At 33.4% G+C, this 20,544-nt stretch overlaps 2 protein-coding genes across 2 annotated transcripts; one reads left to right on the plus strand and one right to left on the minus strand.

Moving 5' to 3' along the window:
- Nucleotides 1-262: 262 nt before the first annotated feature.
- Nucleotides 263-1,465, plus strand: LOC117236243 (nurim homolog). The gene is made up of 3 exons (XM_033499026.1): nucleotides 263-561; nucleotides 678-1,158; nucleotides 1,240-1,465. The coding sequence occupies exons 1-3, from the start codon at nucleotides 426-428 to the stop codon at nucleotides 1,361-1,363; spliced, it is 741 nt and encodes a 246-aa protein (XP_033354917.1). The 5' UTR covers nucleotides 263-425; the 3' UTR covers nucleotides 1,364-1,465.
- Nucleotides 1,438-19,282, minus strand: LOC117236248 (dynein heavy chain 6, axonemal). Its single transcript, XM_033499032.1, has 62 exons — nucleotides 19,067-19,282; nucleotides 18,902-18,986; nucleotides 18,715-18,829; nucleotides 18,436-18,625; nucleotides 18,218-18,359; nucleotides 17,889-18,128; nucleotides 17,518-17,674; nucleotides 17,322-17,424; nucleotides 16,989-17,172; nucleotides 16,759-16,928; nucleotides 16,273-16,674; nucleotides 15,972-16,203; nucleotides 15,748-15,897; nucleotides 15,551-15,679; nucleotides 14,777-15,457; nucleotides 14,564-14,710; nucleotides 14,325-14,501; nucleotides 13,924-14,232; nucleotides 13,658-13,768; nucleotides 13,442-13,578; nucleotides 13,167-13,357; nucleotides 12,970-13,085; nucleotides 12,729-12,874; nucleotides 12,527-12,672; nucleotides 12,314-12,446; nucleotides 12,014-12,230; nucleotides 11,806-11,940; nucleotides 11,484-11,669; nucleotides 11,203-11,404; nucleotides 10,939-11,120; nucleotides 10,640-10,863; nucleotides 10,342-10,550; nucleotides 9,974-10,229; nucleotides 9,709-9,900; nucleotides 9,407-9,631; nucleotides 9,066-9,321; nucleotides 8,803-8,993; nucleotides 8,538-8,710; nucleotides 8,241-8,424; nucleotides 7,937-8,108; nucleotides 7,692-7,853; nucleotides 7,388-7,564; nucleotides 7,111-7,307; nucleotides 6,806-7,051; nucleotides 6,474-6,711; nucleotides 6,093-6,395; nucleotides 5,826-6,011; nucleotides 5,556-5,728; nucleotides 5,092-5,452; nucleotides 4,778-5,011; nucleotides 4,559-4,699; nucleotides 4,298-4,488; nucleotides 3,774-4,219; nucleotides 3,485-3,685; nucleotides 3,305-3,403; nucleotides 3,075-3,217; nucleotides 2,829-2,999; nucleotides 2,581-2,760; nucleotides 2,348-2,443; nucleotides 2,090-2,290; nucleotides 1,887-2,004; nucleotides 1,438-1,802 (listed from the first exon to the last, which is right to left on the minus strand). Exons 1-62 carry the CDS (start codon nucleotides 19,225-19,227, stop codon nucleotides 1,573-1,575), a joined length of 12,252 nt encoding a protein of 4,083 aa, XP_033354923.1. The 5' UTR covers nucleotides 19,228-19,282; the 3' UTR covers nucleotides 1,438-1,572.
- Between the last annotated feature and the right edge of the window lie 1,262 nt (nucleotides 19,283-20,544).

A 20,544-nucleotide genomic window follows, 5' to 3' on the forward strand; every position in this document is an offset into this window, starting at 1 on the left:
GAACTTTATGCTACATCAAGTTAGAAAAACTTACGATATAGTAACTAAAATGGAATGAATAAAAATTATTTGGAAATCGTTACATCATACTTTATAAAATAATTATGAAATTATTCTGTTTACTGTATTCCATACATATATATTATAACACGTCTAATGTAAATGACAAATATTTTGAAATAATATGAATTCGCGCCAGGAAACTATCTAGATATCTCTTCGATAGTTTGAACAAAGATTCGTATCTAGGTTTTATAAATTTAATGATAATTATAGATTCTTACAACTCTGTATATTTGTAAACAAGTGCAAGTTTTTATCAAGATATTATTAACATATTATTCGTGTGCAACTGTTAGGTTTATAATGATTAGAATGTAAAATAATTATACATTATCTTAAGTAATTATTAGTTATTTATAAAAATGTTTGTAAAATGTATTAGTGTTGTTGTTTGTACTATTTGTTTTTTATACACCTTTTATATTTTATGTAATTTGACATATTTTTTATCGAATGTGTCGAATAAAAATAAAGAAACGATTACTTCGCCAGAAAAGGGTAAATAACAGCAATAAGAATTAGTAATATTTTAACTTTGTCGATTAAACAAACAATAAGGTACATAACAATTTATGTTTGCAATTCATACTTTGTTTTACAAAATTATGTTACAGATGAAGATACAGAGTCTGTATTATGGTTGCTAATAATAAACATGTCTCTATTAAGCATTTTCATGTTCCAACATTCACTTATGGCAAGTAATGTTGTGAAACATTTATTTTGTAAATTACATATGGATTATATGGAAAGAAGTATTTATAATGTTACTAGTGCTATGACTCTTCATTTATTATTTAACAAATGGCAAACTATTTCATCTATTGCATTATGGAATGTTAATGTATCTTTTAATAATGTTTTGTGGTTTACATTTACTGCTTTACATGTATTGGCTTGGTCAATAATTTATAGTGGATGTTTGATGATGGATATATCTGAATTAGTTGGAATAAAACAAGTATATTATAAGTTTTCATTTAGACCAAGTCCTATGCTAATGAAGTCAAAAGAATTGTTACGTTATTACTCACACATGAGACATCCAAGTTTTACAGGATTTCTTATTATTTTATGGGTATATCCTCATATGACGTAAGGCATATTCAAGATATCAATATTATAGTACTCAAACTGTTTGTAGTAAATAAATAACTGGTTTTTAATATTCTATAGATTAGACCGATTATTATTGGCTTTGATACTTTCAATTTACATGACCTTAATGTGGACTATTGACAAGGAAGATTACAATTATCATGCTAATCTTGTGAAGAGAAAACAAAGAGAATTATTCTGATTTTCACTTATACATAGTAGTTTGCGTTATCAACTTTTGTGTTCATTACAATTAAGTTATATATTCAGTCGTTCTAACATTAGTTTAAAAGCTTTATATTGTGAAGTATGTATATAACATAAATATAAATATATAGAATTACTTAAATTTATGTTTTTAATTATTACATCTCAATCATGAATTAGTATATCTGTTATAACATAGGAAATTTAATTTACAATTTCAATCAAAAGAGCAGTTCCTTTTAAAATCCAGTATGATTGTTCTTTTTCAGAAGCAAGTAGAACTGCAACAACAAAATTAGTACTATGTCCAGTTGTGGATAATACACCTGCTCGAACTGCTGTTTTATACAAAGGGCAAACATATCTTGAATCATCTTTTGGTAATTCTAATACTGGATTTATATGTAAAACTGGAAGAGATGGATTCATTTCACCTAAAATAGATCATTTATTTGCCTTTTGTGATGATATATTATTTAAAGAGTAATATTTTCTGAAATTTTTTTCAAATATTTTACCTATATTTGCGTCTACTAAAAGCATGGATCCAAAATCCCATCTACCGGCATCAATAAATAACCCATGTATTAAAACTCCATCTTCAGGTACTTGTAAGTTTTTATATACCTGTATTACCTAAGATATTATATCAATTATCTGAATGAATCATTCTTTCGTTGTGTAATATTTAATCGTGGTAAAATATTTGTAATGATCAGACCTCCTTTTCAGCCTTTTTGTGCTCTATTTCAATATCTTCTTGATCAAGAACAACTTTGGTAGCAATAAAATCCAACTTTAGGTGGTCTATAGGAATGTTATACTTTCTAGCACATGTTTGTAACATGCCAGTTAAAAATCCTTGCGGAAAGGATAAACCCGAAATCCAAAAAGAAATTGGCTTTATATCAATCAACCAAATCTGTAATGTATAATACTTACTAAACTAGTTATTTTTTATATTTTACAATTTTTTTACTTGAATGAAGTCAATCCTTAGCTCTAAGTTCCTTATCCAGCTTCCTAAGGTTTTTAATGATGGATAGACATTTACATTATGCCACATTTGTGGTACCTAATTTGTGTATAATAAGTATTAATAATATAATATTAAAAAAATTGTATAAAAATAATTTAAATATATTGATATCAATTACACCATTAAAAATATTCTTTGACAAAAATTTAATAGGTCGAAAATTATTATAAAACCTGATTATTGACAAGAGCCACAAAAACGTTTTCTAATTCCTCAGACATAACAACAAAACCTTTGATGGCACGTTGTAAATTTTCTATTGATATATGTATCTTCTTTAGAAGTATATTATACCTATCAACCTCGTGAACAAGAACAGTACTTAAGGATGGAAGTCTTCCCATCGAATCTCTCTGTAATAATTTTATAATGACATCTGCTTTATAATTAATAGTAGTATAAAGTGAACATTGTCGATTACTTTCAAGTGCTCTGGGTTACATTTTGTAATATCTATTTGCAATTGAATTCTATCCTTTATCATGTCAGCAATTTCATATGCTACATCTGAACTAGATTTATCTTGATCTGTGATAGATTCTTGTGGTTGTACTTCCAAAATGGTGTTTAGTACAAATTGTGCTTCTTTTAACTAATATAATTATATTTTAATTTATCACAAGGATGTAAAGTCTTTCCTGTTCCTAACTTGACTGTCTTTGATTACCTGATAAGCAATATTTGCATTTTCATGCATTCCAAAAATTTCTGGATCATCAATTATAGGAAAAGTTTCTACAAAATCTTGATACTCTTGTAGGGTATTGTAAACAGGACAATAATACTTCCCAGATGGCGAATAGACATAATCTGTGATTATTTATAATAATAATATATATTAATAGTTATAGATATTGTAAGTTATTTTTAATTACAATTTGTCTTTAAGTTACTCACTGATATCCAAAGATTTAGGAGAAAAGAAAATAGCTAAGATGGTTTTCATACATCTTAAGTCCCAACTGTCTGTAACCCTACCCCCATAAGTAATTTCACCTAAATGGAATATATAGTGAATGTTTAATGTATTTGATCCTTTCTAACACAAGAAATAAATTTGAAATATGTTTTATACACCTGTAGTGTATATTAATGCATTCCAATGTATACGATCTTGGACACAAAATAATTTCAAATTTAGCAAACAACATTCTCTGTCGCTGTCGTTAAATTCATACAGAATATTCCATCCTAGGGGTCCAAATTTTTTTCGTTCCTGAATAATTGCGTGGAAAAAGCAAATTCCGAATATAATTCGGCGCCAGCTTTCGCCTAAATCTGTACACGAAAAGAAGAAATCCTAAATTCATTAGAATAAGATATATATTTTGCGTTTTGGATATTAATATAAGGAACTCTTTCTTACGATGATGTTCAAAATATTCTTCGTCCAATTCATGTAATGCTCTCTTGATATTGGCCTTCAGTCCTTTTGGTGGCTCATTTGTAACTTTTACGGAATTTTGAAGAACGGAAACTGGAAAAGCAGCACTCGGCATCGAACTCAGAAATAATCGAAAGTCATTATGAATTATTCCCTCTGGTTCCTCAGCAATCTCCAATATAAGTTGCTCCATGTTGATCATCCACGATACAGCTAGATGACAATTCTGTAAAAACACCCATCTACCTTCGATGGTGCCTGCTCGTAGATGTCCTTCTGCAATGGGACCTTGGCCTTGACCTAAAGAAATGGAATCACATCTATCGGAAAAACCCATATCATGTGCGAATTTTTGAAAAGCACTGAAGGGATCTGATCCAGTTGTAAGTATGAAGATCAATGGTATTTTATTTGATGTATCTGCAAATCTGAAAATTTTCGATAAAAAATTCAATCTGTATAATTACGAAGTAATGCGATGTGGAACATAACTTCTTTATACGTACAGAAGTTGCAATGTTGCCATAGGTGATTCTACAAATTTTGGTCCTAAATTGTTCGATACGTAGGCTGTGATTGCAAAAATTAATACCTCCTCCTTCAATGATTTTATCAACATTAATTTTTCAATGTCGGTTAACATCTCATTCCAATTTTGCATAGCGATTGTTTGATTGGTAGGGATTATATTAATTTCCTACAAAAAGAAGAGGTAAAGCTATATACATAATGGAAATAAAAATCAGAATGTAAGAATGATATATTACCTCCTTAAAATATCCAAGAGTTAACGGAATCTTCTTAAATGCGTCGTTTAAAACATTTTTAAATTTTTTAAACGTATTAGCTAAATAATTAATCGAAGTCCACATTTTAGGCGTTAAAGATGGATAATTTGGAATTTCTTCCTATTTGAAACATTTACAAATCGACCGAAAAATATCAGTTACGAGTTACGTAAATAAATCATGAAAGACATAACTTACCACGACAATTCGTGTTGGCCCCCGCAACATAAAATTCCATTGCGCCTGAGACACGATCTGCTCGTTTATATGTACTGCAATATTGAGCATGAAACTAAATATCAACTTGTGTTTCTCAAATAGACCTCGTGAAACATTTGTGTAGATAGCTAATGTTATTTCATTCAATAAGGTCTGCAAACGCCGCTGCAAATCAGCCTCTTTTTCCGTGGTTTCGATTACCGTGTTAAATAACTAATAAAATGTCGAAGAATGTTACAATAATATCGAATTATATATTTGCAGATTCGTAAATATATCGTGCAATTAATTACTTGACTGAAGTACTTTAACGAAAATTGGTACATGGGATCTATGTTCGCGAGGTTTGCAACTACGAAATACAAGACTGATCCACGATTCGCAACAGATCGATATTTTTCGCGCGCAACTGTGATTTTTTTCTCAGTCGCTTCACTTTCAATTAATCTCGTTGCAATAATTGCAGAAGTTTCTTTACTGTCATTTAAGGTTTCTATTAAGTCTTCATTGTCCAAAATATCATCGCCTGCACCATATAACAAAGTCAATATTCTGTCTTCGATACTTTGCAATTGACCTTTGTCCGCATTGATTTTTATTATTAAATCATTCCTCATTGTTTCCAAGTCTGGTCTTTCGAGACGTACCACATCTCTGTGTGAAGTTTAACGAGGTAGGGGATTTTGAGGTTGAATATATGTGTTACGCGATTAAATATGTGTTACTAGATTAATACTACTAGAAACAGTGTACATACGCGAGTATCTGTTCTTCGAGGCCTGCCATAGTTACGGTAAAGTTAACTATCGTTACTTTAATACAGATCTCTGGTAAATAATGAGGATTCGCGATTTTCGTCGTAATGTATAATTTGAAATTACTGTCATATTCGACGTCTATATCGCCAAATCGTATCAATGTCCTACCACCCTACATAATCGTATCAAATGATATTATTATAATTGTTATCTCGTATCACTTAAACCATATCTGAATTATTTTAAAGTAGATGATGTATCGTATTTACTAGAGTAAAGATTTGTTTAAGTAGGATAGGTTCCAAACTTGGGTCCAATACTTCTCCTACTTCTTGAATTAATACAGGAGTTCCAAGCCTTATGGACGCTTCTAGTATCCTCATTAAATGTGTATCCGTCAGCTTGCATATTTTTAAATTGTTTTCTTGTTCCATGTTCCGTATCCATCTATTTGCCTGAATGCAAATAGAATATTGCTGGGAAACGATATTAGATTCGAATAACTTAAAACATATTAGAAAAGTTGCTGCAGTTACTTGCTCTTGGGGATCAATCATCAAAGGCCAACGACTAGCTTGTGTTACAAAGATCGCATTTTCTGTGCTAACTTTGTCTCGTGGTAAACCATACGTATTCCAGAGACGAATTTCATAAGCATCGACTAATATTGCAATGAGACTATAGTTCTCTGTAGTTTTAATATCGTAGTCTTTGCAACTGGATAACCAAGTTTGTATTAATTCCTCTCTGTACTCATTTGTAAAAGCACCTAGATAAGCAAGGGCTCCAGCAGCTACCAATGTATCGCCAGTCAAGTTGACAATTTGCTTGTCAAAACCCTGAATATTTACAACATGAAAAGGAAATTGATAATAATTCATCACGTCGTGTTTTCTGAATCCAACTTTTTATCGTACGCGCGTTAATTCTTCCCATCGAACTCGTTCATCCACCAACGCAGATGTCAGTCGTCCAGATCTATTCAATCTTGTTTCCGCTAATTCCATTTCAGCCTCTAATTTATTTAAATTTTCTATCGCTGTATCGTATTGTTTCTGTAACTCTTTGATCTTATTCTCCACCGTAACGAGTTCTTGCTGTTTCAAAGCAAGAACTTCTTCTATCTCTCGCAATTCTTCTTCAGCTTTGTGCAATCTGTGTAATTAATCGTTATTACAATTCCTCGTGTCCCATGCGTTATGAGAATTATCTATTTAGTTTTCTTAAGAACTATGAAGAAATAATCTACCTTTGTCGCTTTGGCTCGACCACCCTGTAGATTTTAGCATATCCATCCATTGCTCTCACCCAGATGCACATCGATCTACAAGCTTTACTTTGTCTAGCCACTAAATCTGGTCGAAATTCTGGATGTTGGACATATTCTTGTAACTTTTCTAAAAGTTTATCGCTTATGTCGTCCTTAGGATAAGCCATTAAGCGGTCAAGAAAATGTATGTCACCCAAGACTAATTTTGCGGTTGGCCAATCTGTCCTAAGATGAAAATGTAACGTAACTAGTAGTATCACTTTCAACGATCCTATGAAACTCACTTTTCACCCAACAGTAAATTTACTGCTTCCATGACAAAACGCACTAGGTGAGGTGGTTTATGAAATACGCGAATTTCATTAATATCACTTTTATTTAAAGCTTCTAATGCCTTCTGAGCTTCCAGCAAAGCCGGCATTGCTGCTTCCAAGTCTTGCCTAGCATCAGCTTCTAAAGTCGCCGTTTCTTCGGCTTTCGCCTGATACAGATAAAATTATGTACTCGATAAATAAGATCATCTATTCGTTAAACTTTCTTTTCTTTATTTGTTACTCGTACTTTTGCTACTTCTTCTTCAGCCATTACGACATACTTCACTTTGTCACATTCGACTTGCTGCTTCGCAAGGATTCTCACCAGGTTCGATACTTCGTCGGTACTTGCTTTGAGCTTTGGGGCAAGAATTATCAATTGTTCCTTCATTACGCCAACCATCTCATTGGTTTCTCGCAGTTTCTATCCAAGTAATTGTATTAATCAATTTAATATCCACTGAATTGTATTATAAATGTTAGCGAAGTTACATTCTTTCAAAGAAACCGTTTTAAACATTCGAAGGAATGTGGGATTATATAGTATTTACGTTGAGTCCATTGGCAATTTTACTTTTCAGCAACTCTATTTCTTTCTTCTTCCTTTCTAAAGTTGTTTGAAATAGCTTTAAAAGCTCTAAATAGCTGCTCGGTGTGGTATAATACCTTCGACGCATTTCTATGAAGAATCGAGCTGTTACTTCTTCCACGCTCTATAATTTTACATGATTTTCTTTCAAACCCCATACGTTCCAATGTTATTTTATAGTGAATCTACTATAATGGCAAACGATACCTCATGGATCAAGACGCACATGATACTAAGGTTAGTAAGCTTTCCCGAATCCTTTGGAACGATTGTGGCCAATGAACTTTCTGCTACCGATAAAAGGGCATCATTCGGCCACTTCGTAAACCAATCAATGGTGCAACAATTTACTAATGAAGGAAACATACGACAGCGACGTCTATGAAGATAATAAAATACAATCTATATGATAAAAGATTATAAAATATAATCAATGGATTCAGTAATAAGTAAAGAGAGCGGTCAGTTATCATATACATACAAAGAATAATTGATATTTTAAAGAACAGACCTAAAAGAGTCGCCTATAGGACTCATACAGATCATTAAGTGAAGTTGATTTCTAACTCTTCCAATGAAATATTGATAAATTGCGTCTCTGTTTCCTTCGTGAATCCCTGCTTGTTTCGCCGCAGGCCTGGTAGCTATGATAACTTTTTCAAGTTCATCTGCTTCGTACAAGTTTGGTACTTCGCCTGAAAAGAATGTCTGTCGATGATTATTACAGATTAACGTTATTCAAACAGTCGAATAACTTTTTTGACGGTAATATTATTTGGAAAACGCATCAGAACTGTGTTAAAGCTACCTGTATTAAGTGTATTATTGATGTCTTCTAAAAATTCTTCTAACACAATCTGAGTGTCGGTGAATAAAAACGTTGTATGTTTAGCCTCGGTACCTGGCTCGAAATAAAATCGGCGAAGATCTTCGTGCCATGAATTTTTATCGTACGTACGCGTAACTTCTATTTGATAACATCTTAAAACATTCGACAGTTGTGGTAGGCTCTTTGATCATATTGTTTCGATAGAAGTAATTTGTGTAATTGAATAGTTAATGTTGATACAAACTTGTAACCATTTAAATGAGATGCTAATCTTGTCAGACTTTGCTTTCCCATTCCACCGACACCGATTAAAAGGCCATTGCCTCTTTCAGAACGAAGAATTCTTGCAAGCCTGCAGATGTGTTCTATAGCATCCATGAAGAAAATAATTCTCATGTCTTTTCCCACGGAGAAACGATAATCTTCCAAGTAATCCTGTGATATATATTTAAAGATATGAGTAAGGAAATCAAATTGGTATTAACATGAGCGGGGTATAGTAATTACCTCCAAAGTTCTTCTAACTTTTGAAATTTCCGTAAGCTCTTCGTAAATTCGTTGTTCTCTTGCTGCTCCGAACGACATAAAGTCACCAAATAACAGTATCGGTGGTTTCTCGATAATTTCTTCATCCGGAAGCCGCATCACTTCCATACCGAATGCGTTGATACATATGTTGTTTAGAAGTTTAAGGAAATAGCTCTTATCCTGAACGTTGATCAGTCGGTCGTGGAAAACACGAAGACATTCGTGACAAAAGAGCCTAAAGAATACAAATATTTTTATCCTCTTCTTTTCATTACAAAATACTAACAGACATCATGGCTGTTACAGTGTGACGATTATACCTGTACATTTCGATGGGTTGTTTAATGACCGCCGCGTCAACTTGCATGATACCTTGTATACATTTCGACAAATCCCGCAAATTAAAGATGTAATGACTTTTTTCTGGCGTTGGCAAAAGATCCGTTGCGATTCTTTGATAAACATCGACTGCTGCGTTTACTATTCTATCGCCGATTTGTTTAACAGACTCTACAAAATCTTCCAGAAATCCGTTCATAATTGCCCTAAAAGGAATTCGCCTTATGTCGTGCGTGAAACAATTTTATATGATATAAAGAATTTACTGTTGGAAAGGGTTTACTTGAAAATCCCTTTTAGTGACAGTTCTATAGGGGCTGGGATAAATAGCATGGCAAAATGTCTCACAAATCTCGGTGTTAATGGATTTCTACCTCCTCCAGGAGGAGCGCACGCAACAGTGAAAACAACGTCTTCTATATGCTTCCAGAACAATTTCTCTTTATCGTACATACCGTGGAAATCTAGTAATTGTCTATGCGATTCGACAATTATGAATAATTTTGTGTTGAAAGAAATGTATCTGGCGTTTAATATAATTAGAGTACCGTAACAGCTCGATCGGTGGTTGGGATCCGTATGTATCTAATTTTGGCATATTGACATCGTCGACAAATACACACACTCTTTTTCCAATGGGTGCCCCCAGCACGGTTCTTTTCCTTCTTTCCAATTTTAGTTCTAAAATCTCTTGCGTTCTGCCACTGCTGGTTTGAGCAGAGAAGATCAAATTGATCGGTACCCAAAGCTGACTATCTTCCAAATTATTTAAAACAACTTTCGTTATTACCGATTTACCAACTCCTATAAATTATTCCTTCAATTAGAGTTATAGATCGTATAGTAAGTAAGTATAAAGGTCGTATAGTATAAGTATAAGTAAGAGAAAGCATAAAGGTCGTTAAATATTGCTAACCAGTATCTCCGGTAAAGAATACCGGTTTATTTATTCCGACTAATTTCTTCATTAAGTAACCAAATCGTACAGTATCGACAGTTGGTACTAGAATATCGAAAAATGGCACTTCACTGTCGTATATAAATTGTGGCATAATATCCGTCCAAGAATCCAATCGATGTTGTTGTACGTTTACATAAATCTCCCATAAATCTATCGACGGCAAACTGCATATCGAAACAAAACAGGAGAATAGTACGCTATTATATGTATAGAAACAAAAGAATACAAACGCTATTTAATTTTAAGATTGTACAATGCATCTTCATCATCTTCAAATTGTTTTCTCACAAAAGCTTCGAACACGTTTCGAGAGGCGTCGTTAACGTTACCGCCAACAGCCCAAAGATAGGCAAAGACGAATGACTGAGCTAAAAATGTTCTAATTCGCGCCTTTTCCGTAGTTCTTTCTATCGCATCTGGTTCGTTTAAAATATATTCCAATATCGAACAAGTCATACTTGCTTTACTAATATCAACCTAATTGGTAGATGGAACGACGATGTTGGAAAAATTATGTTTCGATCGTCGTGTAAGACGGGACAAATTGTATACCTGTAGAATTGGGCAGACACAATTTTTCCTGCAGAATATTAATCCTTCTTCGAAATATTTTTCGAAGAGTTCGATGATCTGTAATCGATGTTCGTTTTTTACGATAGCATCAGGAAGCGTGTCTAACCATGATTTCACGTAAGGCATCCACTTTAACTCTGTAGGATCGACATACACCATTCCTTAAAATATAAGAATTAAAAGTTAGGGCACGTAAACATAAAATCGGCGATTAAATAAATGATAGAATGCTGGTCTTCGAACCACAACGACTGACGGTAGCAGGCGATGCCTGGGCAAGATCCATAACTTCGAATAACATCCGCATATAAGGAGTGAATTTAATTCTTTCGGAGTTAGCCAGACACAACATTTTATTATCATCTAACACGGTGTTCATATTTTCTATCCATACGGCATCGACGGGTCCGTCGCACACAATCCATTGATGGTCTTCCGTGGTAAACTGAACAATGAAAATGAGATTTATTAACTTTTCGTAAAAGCATTCCTTTGCTTTTGCTCGGGCCAGGATTCCTACTAACGGAACATGCGTGACGAACTGTAAAACCGATTAAACCATCTTGCCATTCGTTGGTCATTATATCTACTTTTCCATATAATTCACCGATCGTAACTGCTTTCGGATTGATTAGATATACGTGAACTGGCTGATAACACGGTCCAGGTATACCCATTTCATACAGTCGACTGTAAGTATTTGCAAGAGTCTGAAATAAAAAGCTGTTATTTAATAGCTCTTGTGTTTGTTTAAAAAGTAATATATAATATAAAAAAATAAAAATAATATCTTGACAAAAATTACACCGTTTACAATAAAAAGAAGCCAACTATTATTCAACCTACTCTCAGAACTGTCGTTTTTCCAGAGCCAGTTGGACCAACTAACATCACTCCATGTCTCACTTGCAAACATTCATGTAGCTGAGTAATTTTCTTCAAAATGCAAACTTCTGGCTGTAAACCGGCTTCCTTCATTATCTGTAAAAATTATGTTATGTAGTTGGGGCTTGTTATATGGATGTGATTAAAAATATCATTAATTATAAATTACTTCGATAGCTGTGTCCCGTAGGATACCGTATTCTTCCTCTGGAATTTCAATGCCTGGAAAGAGATCTCCTACGATACCTTCGAACAGTTCAGCGTCATCGCGTAAAAACTTCGGTATATTGCTCTCACGCAAGGCTCTAATTAAAACTACGTCCTCTGGTTTATCAGGATTATTTCGTTTAAGACTACCTGCCATTACCAATACGCTTTTTACAGCCCTTTAGAAATGGGGAAATAATTGGATGTTAATTGATACTAAACAGTATATAGCTATTGAAATTGCAACAACATTAATAGATACCTCATGCCGAAATCATAATGATCCTGCTGGGAAAGTTGTTCGCTGCTAAGTGTATACATCAGAGTCATTTTTTGCGATAACGATTTTGACGATTCGAATCCTTCTGAATACAGCGTAACTTCAGCAATAAGTTCTACGAAAAGACACTAATTTAGTATCGTTTAAAAATATCTAGATCAACAGGAGTTTACTATATTACTACTATAATCATACTATAATCTGGGACCATCATAGCGAATGGTCGGAACAGTGCTTTTAAATTGTCTGGTAATTCCGTACGACCAGCATATCCTGGATTCATAGTGATGAAAGTTGCGCAAGACATCACCAATTTGATCATTCTTCCTTCGAACATGAATCTAAAAGGTAAAAGGACATTTAGATTTATTTAAACATTATAGCTGAAACAACTTACTCGTTGGCTCTAGCAATTTTAGCATTTCTGATAGTAATTAGTTGCTGAGCTATTACGGAAAGCACTTCTATATCTATTCTATTAAATTCGTCGAAACAGCACCAGGCTCCAGAAGTTGCCAGACCAGAAAAGAATCTACCCATCATCTGTGGGACGCAATTTTCCCGTTGTAATTATCCTTAGCTATTTCAATTTTCAAGCGACTGCCACGAAAATGAATAAGCGATAATATTTGGCGTACTCTATAATCGAGTCCTTCCGAACAATTGAACACAACGCACTGAACAGCAACTGCTTTGGCTAAATCCTTCGTCGTTTCCGTTTTCCCAGTACCTGCAGGTCCTGCAGGAGCACCACCTATTGAATAATATTTGTAAACACGTATTCTCAGTTTTTTGAAAAGATAACGTGCAATTCTGCTTTGATATTCATTAATACCTAAATCTAACTGAAGAGCGCCCATAAGGCATAAATAACATTTATCCGTTAGAGGAGTTATGACAAGCCTCTTTTGAGCACCGAGATATTCATACCCGTAAAGATATTTAGAGTTACTCATACGCGTTAAACAATTGTCGAGTTCTTCATCCCAGTAATAACGTAACGCTTTTAGCCAATCAAAGCTTGTACTATAATACAAGTAATCGGTTCTTGGAAAATGGTTCTAACATATGGTTCTTTGAATTAAAAAATTGTTACGTTTCAATGTTCACCTTGACATTACTCTATTTTCAACCAAAGTCGTAACGATATCTCTGGCGTGCACATCTATCGTTACCAAATTAATTATAACATCGCGTATCAATTGTGGCAATTCTTTCCTTACCATTGTCGCCAATTCATTTAAATCCTATAATATAGCAAAAGGGAAGGTTGTCTCATAGAAATTTTTAACATAAGTTTTACAGATACGCATAGGTATACTGAACTGCGAAACATTTCTGTTCGAACGCTTTCATCTTCTCAATCACATTCTCAGTAGAATCTAAGATAATGTGGATATCTCGGGTCCAGAATATTTGGCATACAGCGAGGATTATCTGGGGAAGGTAAGAAGAAAACAAGTACGTAATTTTATTAATCGTATTTTATTTTACGCCTTATTTTACTTTTATTTTCAGTAAGAAGTTTGTGTCGTAAAAAATATTTCGAAGTAATATTTATTGTAAATTACTGTAGAAATAAAGCATGTAACCTGAGAAGGATGCATATACAGGAATTGCTCTCGCCCTTTCTCAGCCAAGTCTTTTATTCCCTCTTTCATTCTTCTCCTTAATATCGAAAACATAGCTTCCTCGACTCGACCTAGCCAATCTTCGACATTACCTCTTGCTTTTAAACCTTTTCCAAGCGAAACTTTTTCACCTTCCGGTGAGATCATGGCAACTATATCAGTCGTTAGTACTATTTCACCGGATTCAGTTTCTTTCATTGCAAATTCCAGTCTGTATATCGCATCAAAGCATTTCTGCAAATGTCTTTGTACCGCATGTGGATTCTTTGTCTACCGTGCAATAGGTGGTATTTTAGTAAGCGTTTCAATGTGAAACATAATGTTGATTAATACTTTTAACTTTTCCCTTGTTTCATCGGTACCTGAGCTAAAATTTCTAAAAGTTCGTCATTCGATAAGAAGAAGAATCTTGGGAACGCTACCCGTTTCGTCTCAAGATATGCTTCCAAACATTTCATTACTTCGTCTAACATTCGGTTATTCTCCTCAAATTGTTCTAATAATCCTGGTTGTGTGCAAGCTGGCATTGCCAAAGGCGCCTAAAAATTTTCGATGTCGCAATCAAACGTTATCAATCGAATTGATGAAATTAGCGACAAACCTTATGAGTCCGTCTCATAAGATCTTTCCAAAACCTGTCAACCTCGATAAAAAGTTTTGCTTCCATAGGTAACTGTCGCTGAATGTCCGGAGCTGAAAATATTGCTTCCAAATACAACCATTGCTGTTGCAAGTATTGCCACGCTTCCTATAGCAAACATATGAATTAGCTAGATATCTGAAAATTCTATCATATTTAAAAAGATATTCGTACCAAGGTAACCATAAATAAATCCAATTTTTCTACCCACTCTTCGACCACAGGTCGAATGGGACCGACATGACGAGATGCGTTGATAGTTTGTAAATTAATGTTACTTTCGTCCATTGCGGTCTGAATTTCTTCGAGACTACCTATGATGAAAACATCTTTTCCCTCTCTGTAGGGTACAATAATAAATTTAAGATCTTCCCATGTATCTATGACTTTCTTTAACATATTTTCTAAGTTAGCTTCGGAGCTTGCCGCGGCAGCAACTTCCATTAATTCCTGAGGTTTCAAGAAAGCACCGAGCTCTTCCATTCGAGTCCAAGTTTTCTTCTCATCAGGTTTGAAAGTATAGTTCAATATTTCCTCAATCTTCTCCCAATGTCTATCTTTTAAGTCTGGATTTCTCAAGTAACCAAGAATCGGTAACTTATTTCTTATTATTTCAACATTCTCCTTCAAGTTCGGTACAATTTTATTCGGTGGTAAGCCTCTCTCTAACTGAATTATGTGTTTCATGGTACGCATTGTAACCGCAGTGATCTCTTCGACGTCTAAGGTATCGAACTCGGCGGTATACCATTCATGAATAGCATATTCCCAAGAAGTTAAGCTTTCCCATAATAAAGTACGTAACTTCAATTCGTTCATTACCTGGTCTAAACTGTCGAACCTCGTTTGTTCGAGCTTTTTGAGATGAAAAAAAAAACAAAATATTATCAATTGTATAATGTATTGCACTACAGGAAGCTAATAAAATTTTGTAACTTGACGCGGTACCTTGAATGTCCTTTGATGGGCACGGTATTCTTCCGCCTTAGTTGCACAGGCAGCTAATCGTTTATCGAGTTCTTTCAAAGTATTCAAACAGGCGTCAACGTCGCTTTCATAATCCAATAGCCAAGGTTGCTATAAAAGCGATAAAATAGATAATGGTAAACCAGAGATTGCGAAAGATATATTTGGTCAGATCGTACCATTATTTCATCGTGAATTTCTGATATTTCTTCGTTCAATGCTGTGATATCCTTCTGAAGTTGAGCATCGAATTTGTTTATTAGCTTTGGCCTCTCTTCTAATCTATTTTCTACGACTAATCGCAAACTAGTAAAATGACTTCCAATACCCTGTTTTCGCAAATACAAAGTTTTTGTTAATATTACATATCTGTAAGAGGATTGTAAAATCATTTGGTCGTTACCAAATAATTTGCCATGTCCATCGACGGTATAGGAAAAGCAAATTCTTCCATTGTATCGTACAGCTCTTTCACGTAATCCAACTGAGATTCCATATCATCTACACTTTGTTGAGCTTGGTCTACAAACTTTATGTATGCAACATATTCTTCAGTCGTCACAGGAACTGTTTCCAGATAATTGATAGCGTCAATCGCTTGCGTTAATAAAGCGTCAACTCGACTTTTTCCTAGTCTAATAGCGTGTGTTAGAACCAATACTATACACTGTACAATGTCGTAAAAATATCTTCTTTACATTTACCCAGGCATAACAGCTTCAATAACACTTAATTTCCCTCTGGGAGCAGTTTCAGCAGCGCCTTTAAATCGTTCGAGTTGAATGAAAAAGAGACCGAATGGCTGAAAATCGACTACATTATTGATCAGATCTACTTCTTTCTTGTAACGGATGCTCCATTCTCGAAATAATTTAACATCTCGATTGTCTCGGATAATATCTTCGTCAAACGTCGTGTCTTCGTAATAAAACTGTTTGATCTGATTGAATCGTTGGCAATAACGTTTTATCGCGGTTAAATTCTTCTCAAAAATTTCCTTCAATTCTGTCTTAAAAGCTAGTGTGATCGGATCTTGTTCCAAGACTTTCTGAATTTCTGGAGGGTAACCGCAAATACGCTCTTCTATCTTATGATTGATCATGGGCCTCGAATAAATGTACGAAATATAAAACCTTACGATTTGAAGAAACTATTTCATAAATTACTTCTATAAAAGCTAGCGTTTGTACCTCGTGAAAGAATGGAAGAAGGGATCGGACAGCAAAGGTTTAATAGCATATAAGTTCTCCTCCCACATAGTTTGTATAGTTCTTATTACGAAAAGGAGAATACTTTCGGACGGATCCATTATAATTTCTGAAGTTGGTAAAATAAGCAAATCCACGACCCAATATGGCAACTAAAAAACAGTATTTTTAAGTACTTACATGTTACTCTTAATAACTATCGTGTTTTATACCTGAATACGATGCGATGGTGGGCGATTTTCTTTTAATGGAAGATCAATTATATCGTTATCTATTGATTCGTCATTCGGTAAAAATTCCGTGTAAATCTTTAAGAGTTGTATAAATTCTCGATAAGTATTTAATAAAAGATCGTGCATCATATTTGTTTGCATATAATCAACCAAATGAATGAAGCTGGATCATAAAATAGTTTTTCATCGCCAAAATTTATTTTCCATATATATATATATATATATATATATACATATATATATATATATATATAGGTACGAAGGATAAAATATTCATGAAAACTTTAATATCATTTTTAAACAATGGCTTACCAAGACAACCTGTAACACTTTTCTCTCTTTCGTGCTTGTTCGATGTAACTCATTTTAAGAATACCATCTTTCGGCATTTTGAATTTCGCAACGCCGAATTCACCTGTTACGGCGGCAAATTAGATAAGATTAGAAAATACATTCTAAGTGATGGGAGAAAATACAAAACATCTACATGCCCCTTTCAAAATACTACCAAGTTTTCCATATGCAGTTTGCTCTATTGTTATATTGGAATCATCGGGAGTATATCCAGCATTTAATAAAGCACCGAGGCAAGCATTATTTACAATATCTATTGCTAATCTTCTAAACTCATCTAACTTATTTCTAAGCAGTTCTAGTTTTGTAAACTGTAAATAAATATTTTAAAGATTATATGATATTTATTACAGATACACGCATACGTATACATATATCAGGATGGCTTTCGTTTTCGATATTAACGTTTTCCATCTGTATAAAATCTTATCTGTTCAAAATAATCAATCATCTATACCTAATACCATCCTAGTGTATATGATACTTTTTTTAAAGAAATCTTTTTTTAAAACAGCCGATATATACCTGTTTTTCTACAAAATAAAAAAGTAAAATCTTCTCAAGAATAGAGTTGTCAAAGAAACTCGAATCAAGGAAAACCGAGCACATTGATTTAATTTCTAACAGTGCCTTACTAAGAATCGAATCCGATACAAACAGATTTTCCTTTAAATAATTCTTTGCCATAACGAATTTCTTATAACTAACTGACTTCTTCCAAACGTACAAAGCTTTCCACATTCGAAACATAATGAATGTCCTTATCTAGAAATATAAATCGTAAAAATATCGAAAAATGAGAGAAACGTTCGGTTATAGAATAAATAAAAAAGATTCAGAAGACAAATGCATACTTTCAATAACTTTAAGTAAAAAATATATTCTCTTTCCCAATGTTCGATAGGAGTAAAACTCATTTCGTCTGGGCTATACTGAGTTACACCACTGGCACTGATGGTCATATAAGTTTTACCTACATCCTTATACTGAACAACCCTAAAAAATATTATTGGAAATTATCCATGCGTTTCTGAAAGTTTTCCGTGACCATAAACACAATAGAGCTATTCACTTTAAAGCGTAAGGCGTAAAATATTTCGATGATCGACCCACAGCGTAAATCATATAAAAAAATCCTACTTTGGGATCCTCTCGTAATTGTCGAATTAACTCTAACTGATCAATAAACTTAGGAGCATCAAAATCTGTTTCCTTTTTATATTTTTGAAAAGCCCACGAAATTGTTTCCTTTGATTCAACACCTATTTCGCAAAAAATGATAAATTAATAGAAATATTTGTTGAAAATAACGTTAGGAGACAAGCCATAAAATTTGTAATGCAACTTATGCCTGTATCCGAAGTGACGTCCTTTATTAGTACCTTCTTCTCTTCTACTTTTGTTAACGAAATACGTGGTTTATGGATCTGTTTCCTAATTTTTTCTTGATGGGCGCTAAAACCGGTCTACAGAAATATTGTTCGTAAATATCTACGAATAACGATTAACTAAATATAAAAACTTATATAAATCCTTACCAGCGGTTCTCGAATTTCCGGTTTGTACTCGATCTTTTCGAGCAACTTCTTATGTGGTATAAAAAATGGAATTTCATCTTTCCTTCTGTATCAAAATTTCCACAAAATATATCTTATTATATAGAGTAACAAATTTTCATAAAATATTCATACAATACTCATTACGTTTTGTAACTACGTGGAGGTTGTCGACACAATTTAAAGGGTAACTTATTCGCAGAAGACTGGAACACGGTAAATAATCCAGAATTCTTCTCCGATTCTTTAAACGAGGAAACATCTGGCATATTTTCTTCGCTTGATTTATGTTTATCGTTTCTATCCATTTTTTTACTCGCCAGCAAAAATCATAGTTAAAACGTCTGACTTCTCATCGTTCACGTATCGATTAAACAAAGGAAACTAAATAAGAGAAAATTTCCAACTCCCTCTATTTTTACGTTTATGTTGCAATCGTTTATATTTTCGTAGTAATGGTATCATAACTTATCAATACTAGAAAATATTATTAGCTTTATTGACTGTTACATTTATCGTACATAGTAGAGCTTAAGTATAAATTAACTATCAACTATTTATTAAATATACAAATCTAACAAAGCTTTAATTATCCTCCTCCTTAATATATATGTCACTGAAGTTATTTTTATTACTTCTTAAAAGACAATATTATTTACTTCCGTTAAGATGTTATAAAAAAGTATATTAAGTTTTAATTAATGGATGATTCATACTATGTGATATGTTCTCGTTAATGTAACGTCATGGAAAAGAATCGTTCTACGTCTACTGATCTTATTGACTTGGGCGAACACGTTATATTACGTTAAGTACGTCGGCGGTTACGTTAAGTACAGCACGAACTTATCTCTACAAATACTAGAGGATACAACAAAATTTATATATTTTTTCAAGGTCAGTATTCCAACTCACGTGACGTAAAATCCTATATGTGTAAGATACACGGTCTATATCTATGCTTGACATTAACGGTGACGAAAGTTTATCTATATAAACATTACGAACTTCTTATTATTGACATTACATTACATTTGTAGTTCTTATATGAATGTAAGATGAATATTTAACAAGTTTTTTATATCCGAGGAATGTATATATTAAATACTTCGAAAATGTATCGTTATTTTCACAGGTAGTGACAAAATCGTACATTTCATCGAAACAAATTTAAAGAGTACATGAAAAAGAAGTCGAAAATACGAAATAAAATTTCTTCATACGACGATCGTTCGTTTCTGAGAAAATCTACTTTAAAAATTTGTTAAATACATTTGAACTTGGTTTGAACCGACTCGATACGAGGAAACAACCATCAGGAGAATATTCTACGTGCGAAAATCGATCAAAAATGTAAAATAATATTTTTCTGCTTAAGGCCTCGTTTTCAAGAAAATAAGATTTGAACATATTTAATTACGAATTGGCCTAATATAGGAAAACGAAGCATCTTATGAAAAAATTTTACTCTACCTTCTTGATTTTCACATGTAGTTTAAACTTCTGATCATCTACTCTTGTTCAGTCCAGAATTAGCCAAATTTAAGTATGCTTATCAAATTTTCAATCTCGATTTTCGCTTAAACAGAGCCACGGATGAAGAAACGTAACATTAAATTATTTTC

Source organism: Bombus vosnesenskii, unplaced genomic scaffold (genome assembly GCF_011952255.1).
Source record: "Bombus vosnesenskii isolate JDL3184/JDL3185 unplaced genomic scaffold, Bvos_JDL3184-5_v1.1 scf7180000013340, whole genome shotgun sequence".
NCBI classification, from domain to species: domain Eukaryota; kingdom Metazoa; phylum Arthropoda; class Insecta; order Hymenoptera; family Apidae; genus Bombus; species Bombus vosnesenskii.